Below are 18,553 nucleotides of genomic sequence, written 5' to 3'. Positions count from 1 at the left end.
ACAAGCCTTAAGGTGTGTCTGTACCGGGATATTTTGAGTTTTAAATACCTAAATGACAGTTTTTCTCACTACTCTTTTCCGTTCTATGCTTCAGCTCATGAACTGATCCTGATACTCCTAGCCCAAGAAAGGGACTATCCCAGGGATAGAAGAGGCCAACGTACGCGTGGTGAAATTATTGTTGGCGTCGAATTCATTTTGTTTTGCTTTGTTTTGTTTGTTTTTGTTTTTGTTTTTTGTTTGTTTGTTTTGTTTTTTTTTTTTCAGTCAGTACAGCTACAATCGAGATTCTCATCCCGCATGCCGCCAAACCTACCTTTGACCAACATTGTGCTTGTCAGATTTTCTTTCTTTCTTCCTTTTTTTTCTGCAAACGTCCATAAGAGGGTCCTAAATATATGGTTCTCTACATCGACGCCACGAATCGAAGAAAAGTCGGAAAAATACATGAGAAAATAAGAGAAAAAGAAGACAAGTATCTTACCGCTGGATATTCGTTCTGCCGACCACGGGCTCTGGAAACGGAAATGGACTTTGAACGGCTTAGCAGCCGCTCATCTGTTTGTGACGTCAACGGCACAACGCAAGTAGCTGAAGCTTTCGTTCGAACACGCTGGCAATAGAGGCAAGAAAGATTCTTTGCCTGTATACTTTGCCAGAATGTTGCGTTGTGGATGTCTTAGGTTGTCCCAGGGTGTTGCTAATCTGCCTAAAGGAAAGGCTAGTCAAAGTTTCACGAACTGCTTAAACATTAACCGGTAAGCTTTTAGTGAAAACTTTGGTTGTTATGTAAAGTTTCGATCGAAGTTTTCTGTTTCCGTTCCTGTTAGAATTAGGATTCTGTAAGAAAAAATAGCGAGACCAAGACCAGCTTGAATCGATTATTACATGTATTTGTTGTGTTTAGACCATGTAGAAGACTAGAATTTATCTAAACTAAATGAATTACAAGCGAAACACTTTGTTTACAAGTAAGCTTAAAGCAAATCGTCATAGGTCTTACATAACTTAAATTGCTAAATGCATATGTGAAACTTAATAAGTCTTGATAAGTAGGAGAAGGCGAACTTTTTTCTCTATATAAATGCTGTAACAGCTGATTAATCTTCCGAGAATTACGAACAGTTTTACAATTACGGACAGAATCATCAAGTACGTAAGCTTACATGTATTGTGCGGCAACAGTGGAAAGCTACCTCGATCATGGACACACTCGATGAGTTGGTTTGTTTTTGTCATCCTTTTCTTGCTCCTAATTCCCAACTGTATGAATAGAAATAGTTACTTAAGTGAATTACGACACAGAAACTATTTTTTTTTAACGAAACTAGGCGAAAGGGCCGTTTACGTAATAACCTTATAAATATTTGTGCGAAAAGTAAACTAATTTATACCAATGGTAGAGGTGCGAAATTGAATAAATTAAGATTAAGATAGCTGTTCAATGTTCATGTTCATTCCAATGAGGTGTCAAACACTGGTAATGAGTTCAGTGTCTGTTCAAAGCCTAAACAAATACTTTTGCGCGAATGGAGTCTGACTGTGTGTTAAGGCTCGGTTTCTTCTTGCGAATCCACAACATTTCGTGGATCAAGCAATTGAACTTTCCCTGACATTTCTTTAGGATCTTAAAGTTGTTAGTCAGGTCACCAACTGTATCAACTCGGTGTTCATTTTGAAGGACGTTTCAGTGTCATCCTGGCACCATTTTCAAGTTAAAAAATATTTGTGCGTAAATATTTTAAGATCCTAAAGAAATGTCAGGGAAAGTTCAATTGCTTGATCCACGAAATGTTGTGGATTCGCAAGAAGAAACCGAGCCTTAACACACAGTCAGACTCCATTCGCGCAAAAGTATTTGTTTAGGCTTTGAACAGACACTGAACTCATTACCAGTGTTTGACACCTCATTGGAATGAACATGAACATTGAACAGCTATCTTAATCTTAATTTATTCAATTTCGCACCTCTACCATTGGTATAACCTTATAAATGTAATATTTAATCTGTGTACCTGATGATTGAGGAATGTCTTGTATCCAGTTATATACATCATTTAGTTAGGATCAAAATAATGGATAATTTCTATGTGTATATGTATGTGTATCGTACTGTGCTTTTTGTTACATTGAATCAGACCAAAAACAAACAAACAAACAAACAAAGCAATTCAGTGCCTGAAACAGACAAGGCCAGACATGGCTAGGGCCTGTACATTTGGGCCTGGGCAACCGGGCCAGCCTGGAGGTAACCATGGCCACCTAGTCATAGCTGTCCTCATAAATACTTACATGTGTACATGTACCCCAGGGGAAGGGTAGGTCTGTGCGAAAACTCAGTGGGGAAGACGATAAATAGAGTCCATAAATTCCTTGAACTAATTTTCAAGTCATGTGATCCCCTGATGAGTGGACATAACAACTCGTCTTAATTACTGTCATGTACTTGTCATGTGGAATTTTAATTAAAGTGAAATTTTACTAATTAAGACATGTTATGTTGGTGAACATTACCAGGGCTGTTTTTAAGGGCCGTAACCCATAACACCTGTTACGGCTGAGTATGCTTGATTTTCCCTTGATGCTAGGGGTGAAATCGCCTGTTGTTGATAGAATTCAACCACAAAGTGACAAGTTTGCTACGGGTGCAGAGAACGAGGCCACAGGTGACTCAAAACTTAATGACGGCCCTGATTACCCGTATTAACCTGCAACTTATGTGTGCATTGTTACGTACAGCTGTATATATCTTTTATTTTATTATGTAGGGCTGCAGTCCTCAATAGTTCACCAAGATTTACAAGGCATGGCTATGCTACAGATGCCCAGGTGTGTACATGGATACAGTAATTCTACAGTACAATGTGTGGTTACACAAAACATCCATACTCCCCCCCCCCCCCCCTCCCATCCCCACAGAAGGGTTTTTTCCAAGACCCTTCCCCACCCCTCTGGAAATGCCAATTAAGCTTCATACATTTCGTAAAATTTTTTGGTCTTTTTGATCCCCCCCCACCCCACCAAATATATGGATGCTTTCTGGAATAGAACATAATTTTGATACTTGAAACTCGCAATCTCAAAAGAAAAATGTTAGATGTACATTGTACAATCATGTATCTTCTTTATATCTGTTGTCTGTCATCTTTCTTCTAGTCCACAGAGTCAAAATCCTTTGTCATGGGTTTATTTAAAGGAAATCTTAATGTACATCAAGTGTTTCCATTTCCAGAAGGTATGCAATTTAACCATTTTTGTCCTTTTTCTAGGTACACGTATAAATGTACAATTAAGTCAGAACACACTTGTTTATTTTATGTATATAACAGAGGCATAAAGAAATTTGTGTGTTATGTGTTGAAATCTAGTGTCCTGTACTTTCACTGCAGTACATGACAGTTGCACAAGTGGTCTCTGTGTGAATATAATGACATTAGATTGAATTAACAATAATATTATTTCATGAGTGCACATTGGATATGAGATGGTAGATAGCCTATATGAGGTTCATAGTGTCAAGTCAACCATGTCATATCCAACAAGTGTTAGTGGAATAATTTTAAATTAAAGATACCCCCCAATATAATTGTGTGATTACATGAAACATTTTCCCCTACAGTATTAGATTCAGACCAAGAAAGTACATTACGATCATATGTGGATCCTGTGAGCAAGTTTTTTGAGGTTGGTGTCCTTTTTTTCAATTTTGTCGATCATAATCTTTTTTAGCTAAGTTGCAAGAGCATTGCCATGAATTTACAGAGAAACCCAAAAATGCTCCAGGTGTGCAAACTTCTCTCAGACTTTGCTTCTGTTTAGTACATGCCTAACATAACAAATTTCAGTTTTAAAATAGATACATACATCATTTCTGTACATGTAATAATAAAACACATTGTAAATGTATTTAGACTTAATTAAATAGGTTTCAATATATATATTTTCCTATTTATTGGACTTCATTTTGTTATGTTGTACATAAAATAATTTAACCATTTTTCCATCCAAAGTTAAACTTTAACTTCATTTTTTGCTATCGGACAATATAAAATGCGGGTTAAAACAGTAGAAAAACATTCTGCAAAAAAATTGCATGGCTGCCTAGCATGGCAGTCACTTACGGTATTCCATTTTTAATTAGTACACTGTAGTTGCAAAATACATTAAAATCAAGGGGTACAATTGTTTTAATTTCTTGTTCTAGGAATGCAATGACCCAGCCAAAAATGATGCAGATGAAAAAGTCGCAGATGATACTTTAGAAGGCCTTAAAGAGATGGGTGCCTTTGGCCTGCAGGTTTGTTATTATTTCATAAAATTCAATGTATTTTCATTTTATACATTCATGAATTGTCCATAAAATTATACTTGTACGTGTACAGCTTGTGAATGTATAAATTGAATTAAATATGGTGAGGAATACAGTCACATTTAATGTTGACACAATGCACTTATATTAATTAAACAGTTATTGGTTGTCAGTAAAAGTGTTTGAGTGTTAGCATTTTGTCGTTTTGATTAATGTGTGGGGGGTCGGGCAGAGGATCTGCCGGGACCCTGGTGCCTGGAGCTCTATAGAAGTCGTGAGAAGAAAGTATGTTTGGAAGTGGGAACTTGGGAAAAGGAAACTGCAAAATTGTTTTGACGCTCTTGTCCTAGAAGGAGCATCAAGAAGTGGAATGAATAGCATGTTGGAGTAAGAGTTACTTGAAGCATGCCCATGTGTATGTTGAATTATTTTGCTTCTGTCATCTTATTATGTGTAGGTGTCAACAGACCTTGGTGGACTTGGTCTTACCAACACTCAGGTACTAGACAGTCATTTCATTATAATTACATGTAAATTACTGAATACATGTACATGTAACTCCCAATTAGAGACCTCCTGTAAGGTGTCACTTACATTGTACATGTAGTCATTGACATTACTTATTATGAGTCATCGTGTGATGGTTAAATATAATTAATATTTTGTTAGGAGAGTTTAATTTGATAATGGAGATTGTCAAAGGACAAATAGGTTTTGAAGCGGCCCACAATGAATCTAAAGATGTCCAGCTTCATTACATGTACACATTGTGTGGCTTCCTTGCAGATTTTTGGCTCCCCTCATACTCAGACTGTACATGTACACTGTAATATTTAGATCAGGTGAAAGTAATTTGTATCATTGTTGTCTTCAATTTTAAATTTGTGCTTTGTTGATATGACTTCAGTATGCCCGTCTGGTTGAGATCGTTGGTGCCCATGATCTAGCTATAGGAATAGTTCTGGGTGCTCATCAGTCCATTGGATTTAAAGGAATTCTACTTTATGGAAACAAGGTCAGTAGATTGCAAGAAAGCACACACATAGGGGTAACTCAGTGATGTATTAGCAACCCATCCAGGGAGAGTAGATCTATAGTAATATTCCTAGTCCGTAAGTTCTAGAGAAGCCAGGATAAGCTCTGGTACATGATTGTAGTATAGACCAGTTTGCCTGATGTAGATTAATCTTAGTACTTTTAATAAATAGAATGATGTAGTTTTGAAGTGAGGCAGTTTCAATGGTTCTTTTCTTTTCTTTTTTCTTTTTTAAGGAGCAAAAAGAGAAGTACTTGCCATTGGTAAGCCATGGATTTCTTTTCATTTATAGATAGGACCCTGCACACACTCTGATTGGTCAAAAACCCTTGTTTTATCAGAGTATAAAACATAGAAAAAGCATGTTTTATTGTTTTTCGCCACATTACCTCTATATCATAAAGAAAATGAAGAAGCCTAAGCCACACACTACACTGTGATAAAATACTCTGGACATTATATTGAGAACACTCAAGAAATGTAGAAAACACTTGCCTGAGGCTTGTGTTTTCTACATTTCCCTCATGTTCTCGAATGCCTGTGGTGCTTTATCACAGTGTAATACATGATTTAGGCTTCCTTATTTGTTAAATAAAACATTATTATAAGATATTATGAGAATTGAAAGTCCCATGCATATACATGCCGATAAAATTACCCTGTGGAACTACCGGTATTCATAACTATTATTTACAACTTAGTAGTGAGACTCAATGAGGTGCCAAGACCCTTTGTTTTAAAATATTGATGCCAAGGCTTTCAATTAACAATTTTGGAAAATCTTGGACTACAATGTAATATACTTGTTTTATTTTGCACAGCTTGCACCAGCAGAAAAGATGGCAGCATTTTGTTTAACTGAACCATCCAGTGGATCTGATGCGGGGGTATGAACACAAATGTGAAATGTTGTCTATTTCATTTATAAAGAATTCAAGGAATTTTCTCATCACAATCCTGAGAAAAACCTCTTGGGGAGTTTGACATCCAACACCACCCCTACCCCATGTGTCTGAAAGACCAAGGGCTACATGTACACTTGTACCTTGAGTTAATAAGTGTTAATTTTATTTTGTAGTCCATACGCACCCGAGCTGAGCTAAGCAGTGATGGGAAACATTATATTTTAAATGGAGGCAAGCTATGGTGTGTAAATTGTGTTGTATGGTACTTAAAGTATAAAGCAGCTTACTAGTTGACTAACCTTCTACAAGATTTTTAATGTTTGCAATGGGATACTTGATGAATGCTTTCATATAAATGCGCAGTCAAGCGGCTGAAGCAACCTTCAATGCCAGTATTTTTTAATAATGAAATAATACATACATGTCTATTATTATTATTATAATTATTACTATTACTATTACTATTACTATTACTATTACTATTACTATTACTATTACTATTACTATTACTATTACTATTACTATTACTATTACTATTACTATTACTATTACTATTACTGTACTATTACTATTACTATTACTATTACTATTACTATTACTATTACTATTATTATTACTACTATTATTATTATTATTATTATTATTATTATTATTATTATGCTTTTCTAAAATCAACAGTTTCTATTGCATATACATGAACCCACAGTGCGTGACTTTTAGGAGTGATAATATAATAATTACCTGACTTGTATGAGCAGTGTATGTACTAATTGTATATGCGTAAAGCGCACTTACTTTAGCTAACTAGGGAAAATGTAAATTCTACAATTGGTGTACAATTACTATTTTCAAGTTCATAGACAATAGCAATTGTACGCTTGTTGTAGAATTATAGTCACATACAACCAAAGCTACATGGACTAATTAACTAAAGTGCAAGTTTTACAATAATTAATCTATTAATATAAAATACATCATACTGAGAGTTTTTTTAGACTGTGTGTAATAATTGTACATGTAGGTACGTAAAGTGCACCTACTTGTAGCTAACTGGGGAAAATGTAAATTCTACAATTAGTTTACAAAATTTTACTGTTTTCATGTTTAAGGGAAATAGCATTATATATTCAAGTATTATAACATTGTAGAATCACACAGTCATATATTTAACCAATGCTATGTATAATGTCCAACAGCAACTGTACTTATCAGAAGTGTATTTTCACAACTAGTCACAATTACCAATTTTAATTTTGATTTTAAATAGTAACTGTGAACATATTGTAGAATTATAATTATTATTAATTTAACAGATGTATCCATTTGGAAAGTGTAATCTTGGATATTGTGAACCTAATTATCACATGAAATTGGCCGCCAAGTAATTTAATAGTAAGCTAACATAATGGAATGGTAATTTTACAGTTGCTGTCCAATTATTATTACTGTAAATCCTAAAAATAGCTCTTGGGGCACTTATTTGAGGGAGGGGCTTAACCGAAGGAGGGGTGGCTTATTTAGTTTTTCCCAAATTGTGGTAAGGATCCTGTTTCAATGTAATATAACCCCTTTAGTGGGTCTATACCTGCTGCAGAAGGTTGGTTGGGCTTTAGGCAATGAATCAGCACATCTTCACTGCCATCCCTTTTGACGGTCAATTTGCAGTGCTTGATCGAGTCAATAATCACTTGCTTGTGATTGAACACAACCAAAACTGTACAAATGTACATCCTTTAGTGTCTCAATACTCTTCCATAAAACAGGGAGAAGGGAGGGGGTTGCTTCTTGGGGAGAGGCACTTTTTTTTTTTACATTTTGGTTGATAGGAATTGTGCACACACAATTCTTACATGTATTTTGGGGGAGGTGCTAATTTGAGGGTTTACAGTTTATTCAAAATTTAATTGTTAACTAGGAGTAATTGTAGATTAGGGGGTGCGTTTGATACGTTGTGTGGCCGCAGTCCACTGGGGAATGTTGCAGTCTCCTGTTGCCCACTACACTGTAATTTGCCATTTATTGTAATTTCTTGCATGTTGTACTGATAGTATAATGTATGTCTTCCTCTCTTTTATAGGATCAGTAATGGGGGAGTAGCAGACATTTTTACAGTCTTTGCCAAGGTATAAAATATTCTGCTGCATACGCTGTAGAGAATTTTTTTCAAGATCTGGAACAAATTGAACCTTTTCTCTATCTCTTTCTTGCTTGTACTCTTCGAATCCATCGATTTACCAATTTTAGACTGTGGTTTTGTGCATACCTATTCATGTATATGTAACACAAGGCTTAACCTTGCAAAATATTAAATTTACAGTGTACTTGTGTCACATGTTAGGCTAGTATGTACATCTACAGAGTCTGGTCGTAATTCTTGAAAAGGTTTTGTAATTTGCAAACTAGTTTTCTGGATTTAGAAAGACCATGAAAAGTGCATTTTCTGGCAAAGTCTGGGGGGGAAAATGGAAATTTTTTCCGTTAAGTCCTTAACTGCTATTGTACAGTTGAATTTCAGTAAATTTTGTTTTAGCCAATGTTTAGTGAAATACCAGAATCTCATGAACTGGCACAGAGACCAAAATAATAGAAATAAATCAGTGAATCTGTTGCACAGTTTCTCAAATCAGCCAGCTGGTACATGTAGTTGGCCTGTCAGTTGGTCGATCAATCGATCAATCAACAGACCAATCAATCAATCATCCGACCAATCAATCAGTAAATGGACCAATTGTGCACTGAGTCAGTCAGTAAGTCAGTCAGTCAGTCAGTCAATCAATCAATTAATCATGTATTACTAAGTAAAATTAGGAAAATATTAATGATCTTGCATTGGTTCTCTTGAAGACGCCAGTGAAAGACCCAAACACAGGGGAAACGAAAGACAAAGTGACTGCATTTATTGTAGAGAGAGGCTTTGGAGGAGTAACAAGGTATAACTATATTTGAAAACTCTCTCAAATTTTTAGAGAATTTCCAAATATCACTCATAGTGTAAATCCTAAATATTATAACTGCACTTAGCCTACAATACAATATAATGCAATGATATGCAATGTCACACCAGCTAATTCACAGGTATTCCACATAAATGAAAAGTAAATTTGAAAGTAAATTTTGAAAAGTTTAAGTAAGGTAATGAAATACAATCTACTGGTAAAATAATCACACATTTTGCTAAGAAGTGAAAATGATAATCTTCATGTATGTACAATCAATAATATAACAACAAGTAAAAAGTTAGGTTAAAAGGTCCAAAAATTCAATTTCTTTATACTGTTTTTGAAGGCCTTAAAAGTTCTGATAGTTCTGTCTGACTCCGGTAGCAGGTTCCACAGCTTTGGCGCCAGCTAACGCCACGATTTCAGTCCGTAGGTTGTGGTGTTGACCTTAGGCAGTTTTAAAATGTCGGTTCCCCTCGGATCATATTTAGTGTTTCTAAAAGCTAGTAACTTTTTTATGCTTTTAGGGGCATGATCGTAATTAACAGCTCTTAAAACTGTACAAACTATTTTTGCGAGTTGTTGATTAGTCAATGACGGTAATTTGCTGTGATTTTATGTCATTTACAGTGGTCCCCCTGAGAAGAAAATGGGAATCAAGGCCTCTAACACTGCAGAGGTGTGACCTTGAACCATTAATTTATTTTTTGTTTGTCTGTCTTGTTGCTTGTTTTTTTTTTTGGTTAAAATATTGTATTGATTTAAGTGATATATACAATAATAAATAATTATTCCATGAGCCCACGTCTGATACAAGGTAATAAATAACAAACAAGGCATGTAGCACCTCGCATCCAAGTCAATTTCAGGACAATAGTCAATTCAGTTGACAGGATGATATGAACACTTCAGTTTGATCAAAACAAAGAAAGCGAGCCAGACAGAGTCTTCAAACAGAAATATTCATTGCATAATTACCTCCATAATTGTCTACATTCTTGAAAAATGTGACATTGATAATGTGCCTGTTTTTTGATCCTCCCATGAAATGTTTATTGTGTTTTTTCATCCTCCAGTAGCTTTTGTTAAAATGCTACAGGCTCTTTTGTTTAAATATTTCCTATCAAACTCTAGGTACGTACAGTTGAGTTAACTAATTAAAGTTTGTCATTTTCTGTAGTGTTGCCTGTTACTCCCTGTATTTTAGTGTTAGAAAGCTTATGAAATTAGCCTGTTGACAGGCTCTTGGGGAAGGTGGAAGAAAAAAATTTGGCAAGTGAAGCAAGCGTGAAAAAAAAAGAAGAACTCTGTTAAGCTCGCCGATTTTTTTTCCGCAATCGCTGGGAGCCTGTTTGCCATCTATTACCAAATGCCACTTTTAGCCCAGAGCTTTCCTTACTGGTGGAAAATTTTAAATTAAGTGACACTTGCCGCACGTACTTCCATAATTATGCTGTCAAACACAGGATGGTACTTGTATAATGGCTGGTAACTGAGATTAGGTGAACCAGTCAGAAAACTAGAAATCTGAGGCTTAGAATTACATACATTTATGTACATGTAAATAATGGTACAGTTGTTGAACAAAATTGGTAATGCACCAGGCTGACTTTTGGGAACATACATCTCTCTTTAAATTTAGTTGTAAATACCAATTGTGAATTATTCTATACAATTGTATTATACCAACACAGCTTTCCTTTAATAGCGGAAAATTATAAACTAAGCAACACTTGCCACACTTATTTTCCACATACGGTCAAACACAGGTATAATGACTGGCAATCGAGACTATTTGAGCCAATCAGAAAGCTAGAATTGCTTTATCCGAGGCTTAGAATTACTCATGTTAGAAATAAGCCCTTATGTAGTGTAGTACAGTTGTAGAATAAAATAGGTAACACCTCTAGCTAACTGCTGAAAACATACATTGTGCAGTAATTTACAATTGTTATTTACAATGTAATTGAAGATGGCAATTGTAAATTTACTGTATAATTGTATAATGTTCAAGCCATGGAGATGGTGTTCAGTTGTGTTCTTGGACCAGACAGTTTACTCTCACAGTGCCTCTCTTCACTCAGGTGTATAAATGGGTTCTGCCCAATTACTGTAAATGCTGGGGGATAATCTTTCAATGGACTAGCATCCCATCCAGGGGGGAAGTAGAAATACCCCTAGTCACTTCATGCTACTGAAAAATCGACTTAAATTTGTCACTTTGTTCAAGTACATGTAACATACACTGCATTGCTTAGTTTTATTTTGCAATAAACGTGTCTGATACCCATATCCATTCGACAGGTGAATTTTGACAATGTCAAAGTACCCATGGAAAATATACTTGGAAGTAAGTTGCATAAAGGAGTAGTTCTTCTACGAATTAGGTAGAAAAAGTAAACGCTGGTCGATCGATTTTGATTTTGTGGAATGCGTTTGATGTTAAAAGAAAAATCAATCTTACCTCAATACCTATTGATTCTTCACAACTAAACAACATAATCCGCTGACTCTCAAACACAAAATCCTTGCTTGGTTAGCGACTTAAGTATTGATGTTTATTTATCGCAGTTTAATGGTAAACTACAACAATTATTGTAATGGTTAAAAAAGCCATAAGGATGATTTGTAAAAGAGTTACGCGACCCCATAAAAAAGACAAATCACCTCATGTAATATGATTATGATGTGTTTGTTTCGCAGATGTCGGCGATGGTTTTAAGATTGCCATGCACATTCTTAACAACGGAAGATTTGGAATGGCTGCTGCTCTGTCTGGGACCATGAAGGGACTTATCATGAAGGCTGTAAGTAGCTCTTAAACTCAAGGAAACATACGCAAAGCGTTCGTTCATCACGGCATGCATGAAAGCCTTAAAACATTTAACCACTGACTAAAGGCTGAGGTAGAAAAACGTCAAGGGCACAATCAAGGTTAGTTTAATATGGCGGGCGGTGGATTTGGTCACAAACTCACACATGTTCTCTTGAGTCAAGCTGTCATTACAGATACATCATCTATAAGAATACTTTCTGGAGTTGAGTTTGACTTAAAAATGGTCAAGATTGGGTATGATCGTGATTCACTATTCTAAAACAGTCATTCCTCACAAGAACAACAGTTATCAACAACAGCAGCAACAACAACAACAACAACAACAACAACAACAGCCACAGCAGCAGCAATAAAACAAAGAACTTCTCCCCTCCCCCCCCCCCCCCCCCTTTCCGAGCCAGTGCCAGTTTCATTGGCATGTCTTACACAAGGGGTGAATGAAAATTGAAGGTCAGTGTGAACTTGTAGAATGATTGTCATTTGTTTTGTGCCTATGTCAGGCTGACCATGCTGCTAACAGAGTACAGTTTGGCAGTAAACTGGAGACGTTCGGAGTTATTCAAGAAAAGTTGGCTCGGATGGCAATGTGCCAGTATGTTACTGAGGTAAAAGCTAAAATAGTATTCAAACCATACCGTATATTCTCCATTAACCCCCTCCATCCTTTTTGTAACAAATTCTCCCCCTTGGTACGTTTAAGTGTGACCCTTCCCACATTGAATGTCAGAGTTATGAGTGCATTTTTTTTCTTTTGTTTTTGTTGGTTTGTTTGTTTGTTTTTTGCCCTGTCAATTGGCGTAATGTAGTATTCACAAATTTTTGGGAGATCTTACTGGTACTTGTACTGAAAGGGAATCAAATACATCGCCTTATTTATTTATTTATTTATTTATTTATTTATTTATTTATTTATTTATTTTATTTTTATTATTTTTTTATTTCTTTACAATACTAATCTTACTTACTTTAATAACACTACTGTAGCTACGACAGCAACAATTCTTAAATACTAATGCTACCTACAGTGTTGCTATTACCTTACAAGTTCACAGTAGTGTGAATTACTTAGTATACCGTAACACGAATTATATAGTACTAATGCTACTTACACTACTAACATAACTTACGATACTAGCATAACATTCATCGCCTTACCACGTGTAGATAGATAGGTGAGAATGATAGCTAACATGGATAGACGTGATAAAAGGTACACGGAATTCATTGATAGTTCCTCATTCTCTGAAGGCTAACCGTTCTTTCTCTTTCCAGTCGATGGCGTATATGCTTAGTGCCAACATGGATCAGGGAGCCACAGATTTTCAGCTTGAAGCGGCCATCAGTAAAATTTATGCATCAGTAAGTTTAACTTGTACTCCAAAAGTACTGGTCAGTTGCTTACGAGTGTCATGCGGTGACGGAAAAATATACAATTATACAGTAAATTTACAATTGCCATTGTCAATTGATTTGAACATGCAATTGTAAATTATTGTAAAATGTATGTTTCCAGAAGTCAGCTAGGCGCCTTCCCTATATTATTGTTGTCATGTGCAGATGAGTGATAGTCAACCATGTATCATTGGATTTGAAGAGGGGGTATGAACGAGTGGTCCCTAGAGCACTTCATGTTTTATCGTAAATCAGAAATCGGAAAGTTCACAACATGCGTGAAGTTCTAATATTGAAAATCCAGTGGTACGAGCCCTGCTAGATTGATTTTGCCCAATCCTGTCCAAAACGCCTTGGATAACATTACCTAAATTACGACCATGATGAATTGGGCGTTTGTTCTAATGGAATAGCTAACGTGTGGGGCACTGGAGCTATTCACACGCCAGCTCACAAGACTGTTTCCAGTAGTTGCTCCAACGATGTGCAAATGCTCGAGACCGTCAGCTTTGTGAATGTTATGTTCCACGCTGGTTATTCATGTGTAACGAGAGGAAAACTGTTGTCTTTATTCTGACAATTGACCGTTGCACAATTTCGTGGATAGGTAATTAGGTAATTCTTTATTTAGAGAGACAAACTGGAATTAGCTATACAGCTACTTCGCAGGAGGCCCACAATTAAAATAATGTAAATATACATTGTGGTCTCATGCAATCCCAGGCCACAAAATCAATCTATTTTTCTTATAAATTAATGTTACATAAGTGGAAGGTGCAGCCTAAAAAAGAGTTGCATAAAGATCTAAAATGATTATGATTATTTCAAAATTGTTAGGAATCTGCTTGGTTCGTTGCTGACGAGTGTATTCAGATTCTTGGCGGAATGGGCTACATGAAGGTGAGGAGGGGAATTGTGAAGTATTTCTTAGTTTTGATAACACCAATGACCGTTTGTGCTAGTAGCAAATTTTCTCTAAGGCTTATCTGCGCAACGACTCGTCGTGGGAGGGGCTGGTGGGGGTAACAAGGGTGGGGTACCTTGGGGCGGATCTTCAGGTGTTCGAGACCGAGACGTCACCACGCTCTAGAAATGATAATTGCTACAGTTTATGAACATTTGCACCAACTGTTCTGTACGAAAGTAGGCACATAATGGATCTCATTTCCTATTTCCAAATAGACCAGGGCCGGGTTGTTCAAAGCCCGATTACGCTAACCCAGGATTAGCGAGAATTTTGATTTCAGTTTTGCAACTTTTCGGTGAGGTTTTCTGTTTACATTGTTCGTCCTTCAGTTTTGAGTGTGAATAATCTCAAACTACGAAAAAAATAAGTAGAGCAAAACACATTTACACAAGACAAATAAATACTTCGGTTATCTTTTAATCCTGGGTTAGCGTTAACCGGCTTTCGAACAACCCGGCCCAGAGCTTTCTCTACATCCACAATTTGCTGTTCATTTATTCATGTAATAGAAACTCGTGTCCGCGAATACACCCAGGTGATCAGAAAAATGTAGTTCACTCAGAAGAGTTCTCGCCTATGATATGTAAAAAATAAAGGGACCAAAGAAGCAATTATCTGTAACTCACATTAAATCCAGAACTTTCATGGTACAGTAGAGTTTTAAATTACTTGGGTAGCTCTTTTACATAGTGTTAGAATTTTGCTTATTTACCAGTTTGTTATTTTTTAGTTTGTGTAGAGTCACAAGTTTGTTAGCGCTCTTTACTATTTAGTGCTACCTTCTGTCTCTAGAGTGTACTTACTTTCTGCTAGAGTACATGTAGGTTCGACTGTGCTAACAATTTTTTTCTTTTCTTTTCTTTTTTAATCCTTGAAAGGATTGTGGAGCTGAGCGCGTCATGCGTGATCTTAGAATTTTCAGAATATTCGAAGGGACCAATGACATTTTGAGATTATTCGTCTCTCTGACTGGGCTTCAGGTAAGCTTAAATGAAGTGTCCCTTTGGTGAGTTGAATTCATAAAAACAGGCTTGTGTGGGGCTTTAATTAACTTTACACGAAAAAAACTAAAAGAAAAAAAAAACATACAGTACAAGTTGGTGGAATAACAAAAATGTACGAAAGCAGAGGCTCAAAATTGCTGTGTTCTTTAATTAGATGGAACTTTGAATATTTACAGTCCTTGTTAGTTAGCAAGTTTATTTTGAAGTCATTTTTTGTTTTATTCGTAGAAACTCGCACGATACTGGGAGCCGATCAGTGGTTTTCGTAGTTAATAAGTACTTTTTATTTTTTCGTTATCTTAAGGATGCGGGAAAATTCCTAAGAGCACTTCAGAAGAAGCTAACAAATCCTGCCAATATTGGACTCATTTTGTCAGAGGGAATCAAGAGATCACGCAGGTATTGCCACTTTGGGGTTAAATGTTTTGTTTGTCTTTGTCTTTGTTATTCTGAGTGAGTTTGCAATTACAGTGAAACCTGGGTCCTTGGGAATTGCTTTTTCGTGTATTCGCAAGGTAAAGGTCGTGGCTGCAAAGTGGTATCACTGCTCAATTTGCATTATTCAGGAATGCGAGAGGTAGCTGATATTGCTGTTAAGTGTGCGGTCAAATATTCTTTAGTTCAAAAAGGCATACCACCGACCTATAAAATGCCCTGAGCATGGCAACGATGCTTTCTTTAATCTGAGGAACCGAAGAATCCACTCCCAGGGTGGATTTTTCGGTTCCTTTGACGCACCATGATCCGGGTGATCTTGGATTGATCTGTTTAGCAAAGAAACGCAAAATGCTTTTTTCGGATTCTTTCCAATTTAAGAATCCAATCTTGGATTTTCTTAAAGAAACGCACCCTAAGGATTAAAAACACAGCACTAAAGAAGGGCTAGGCCCAAAACGTCGGCTAAATAATTGATTTTCTTGGCACTGTTTCAATTACTATTGTAACTTTTGAACTATTTACACTGTGCCACGCAGTCACGGATCCATTTTGGACTACTGATATTTATTTTATTTCTGACTAATGCCTCATTATTGTTTGTTTATTTATTTGTTATTTGTTTGTTTTACGATCCAGGGCTGTGGGCATAAAGTCAGGTCCTTCTTTAGCGGAACATGTTCATCCAGATCTGGCATCTTCAGCTAAGCTTGTAAGTAGAGTTGCTACTTGATGTGGGAGGGTACAAGAGAGAGATGCCGGAAGTGAAGGGTGGGTGGGGAGGGGAGCAGTGAGGGATCAAGACACGGATGGATGGTGGTGGGGAGATCGACACAAATGGCGGGAGTGGGAAAGAAAGATAGAGGAGAAGGAGAGGGGAGGCTGAGATTCAGTTTGGGAGGGGCAATGGCAGAGCCAAAGTATAAGGGCGGGGAGAGCGGGTAAGGAGATACGAAGCAGAGTAAAAAAAGGAGGGTAGGCCTGAAAATGCAAGCAAGACCATATGCTGGTACTGGTGTTTAACCCGCCAGAATCCTTGAAATCTGTGTTCTTGGGTAAATGTAACTTGGGTTGCGTTGTTTGACTGTTGTTTAGGCGGCAGAAGCTACAGGCGACTTCGGTGCGACAGTAGAGAAGATACTGATTAGACACGGGAAAGGAATTAGAGGTAACTGCAAGCAAGTATTGTTCGCCGCAAAATTGTTGTAGTTGTTGTTGTTGGTGTTGTTGTTGTTGTTGTTTTTCATGCTAATGGTGCTACATGTACTTTTTTGTTTTGTTTTGTTTGCGAACACTATCACATTGGATTTTGTTGAAAGTCATGTGAACGTTTACTTAGTGTAGATTCATTTAATGTTTCACACTATGTATTACAGACCAGCAGTTCTTACTTAGGAGGCTCGCGGATGCTGCTATTGATATTTATGGCATGGCTGCCGTGCTTTCCAGGTAAAAACAAGTTCAGACCTGTTTTAGTTGAAGTGATGGACTGACCTTCAGACCTTTTCCTTTCTTCTTATTTTTTCTAATTTTCTACATTCAGGGCATCCCGATCTCTCAATACCAACATAGAAAGTGCTCAACACGAAGCAATGATAGCAACCGTCTTCTGCGATGAGGTAAAGTCACCTACTCATGGCATCCTTTCTCTTTCATTCTCTTTCACTACGTTATCTTAATTCTGGTTTATTTGTATTTCTTTTTTTTTTTTAGGCTTTCGACCGAGTAAGACAGAACCTTGGTTCCCTACACGACTCTAACAAGCTCTCCAATGACACTAAGATGTCGAGAATAGCAGCGGAAGTCATCAAGAATATGAACACGGTTCCGCTTCATCCTCTGGGATTCTAAGGGGAAAAAATGGCGGAATTTTATTTTCGTAATTCGTGGCTGATATCTAGAGATCTTTCTTGCAAATAGCTACCAAGAACAAGTTACATCTTGTTAGAAATTGCCAGAAATACGCTTTGGGAAACTGGAAACTATTTCGAACGATGACCACACGTCCAAATGTCTTTATCCTTGTTTTGTTTACTTGTTTCACTTTAACCTGCGCTATAAGATCAACTCCAGGTCCTATGAAAGATAATTTATTGTAAATTGCGATATTTCAGTGCGAATAACATGACGTGTTTAGCAATCCATTTAGAGTAGAGCCAAGGAGATTTTGGACAATCCCGAGACCTGAATGGAAGTCAGAATTTAGCGAGCCGAAATAATGACAGAAATGTTCTGTAGTCAATAGCTCGTTCCACGGCAAGAATTGTACAGAGAAATATCAGAAATGGAAGTAAATATTACCTGATAGTGCAGTGTCTTTTACATATATAACGGCACAGCTCAAATGACGTTATTTATCAGGCTGGTCTTGTGTAATTTAACATCCTACAATAAAATTTGTGTCGACTGGAAAACTAACCCTTTACACGATTTTCTTATATAATACAAGTGTTTAGATGAGAACTGTAATGTCTCGCTTGGTGTGCGTTTATGTATCCTCTAACATGCATTTTACCCAGAAGCAGTTCACGAAGTCCAGCTTCTTAAGGAAAAGAAAAATATGCTCTTCTCGCGGACGATTGGTGATATTGTAAACTGCTCAACAGCACGCCTATTTTGGTACATCAAATTTCAAACCTTGGGTAAATAACAATCATCATACACGAACATTGACCTAGAATACTACAGTCAACCTCCATTAACGGCCACCTCTTATCAACGGCCATGGTC

The 18,553-nt window shown here is 36.8% G+C and overlaps 1 protein-coding gene across 1 annotated transcript; it reads left to right on the top strand.

Annotated features, from left to right (window-relative positions):
- The first annotated feature begins 244 nt into the window (after positions 1 to 244).
- On the top strand, positions 245 to 18,241 carry LOC110059190 (very long-chain specific acyl-CoA dehydrogenase, mitochondrial-like). Its single transcript, XM_089293445.1, has 25 exons — positions 245 to 758; positions 2,769 to 2,829; positions 3,157 to 3,235; positions 3,620 to 3,684; positions 4,205 to 4,297; positions 4,767 to 4,808; positions 5,217 to 5,324; positions 5,582 to 5,608; positions 6,167 to 6,232; positions 6,424 to 6,491; positions 8,328 to 8,373; positions 9,095 to 9,180; positions 9,820 to 9,868; positions 11,494 to 11,539; positions 11,893 to 11,996; positions 12,526 to 12,630; positions 13,298 to 13,384; positions 14,255 to 14,317; positions 15,263 to 15,364; positions 15,693 to 15,787; positions 16,463 to 16,535; positions 16,919 to 16,991; positions 17,200 to 17,272; positions 17,367 to 17,442; positions 17,537 to 18,241. The coding sequence occupies exons 1-25, from the start codon at positions 661 to 663 to the stop codon at positions 17,672 to 17,674; spliced, it is 1,923 nt and encodes a 640-aa protein (XP_089149571.1). The 5' UTR covers positions 245 to 660; the 3' UTR covers positions 17,675 to 18,241.
- Positions 18,242 to 18,553: the final 312 nt, after the last annotated feature.

Source organism: Orbicella faveolata, unplaced genomic scaffold, assembly GCF_042242905.1.
Source record: "Orbicella faveolata isolate gen_17 unplaced genomic scaffold, um_ofav_v1 contig_25, whole genome shotgun sequence".
Taxonomy (NCBI): Eukaryota; Metazoa; Cnidaria; class Anthozoa; order Scleractinia; family Merulinidae; genus Orbicella; species Orbicella faveolata.
Note: the sequence above shows the minus strand (reverse complement) of the source record. Positions and strands in the feature narration are given on the sequence as shown.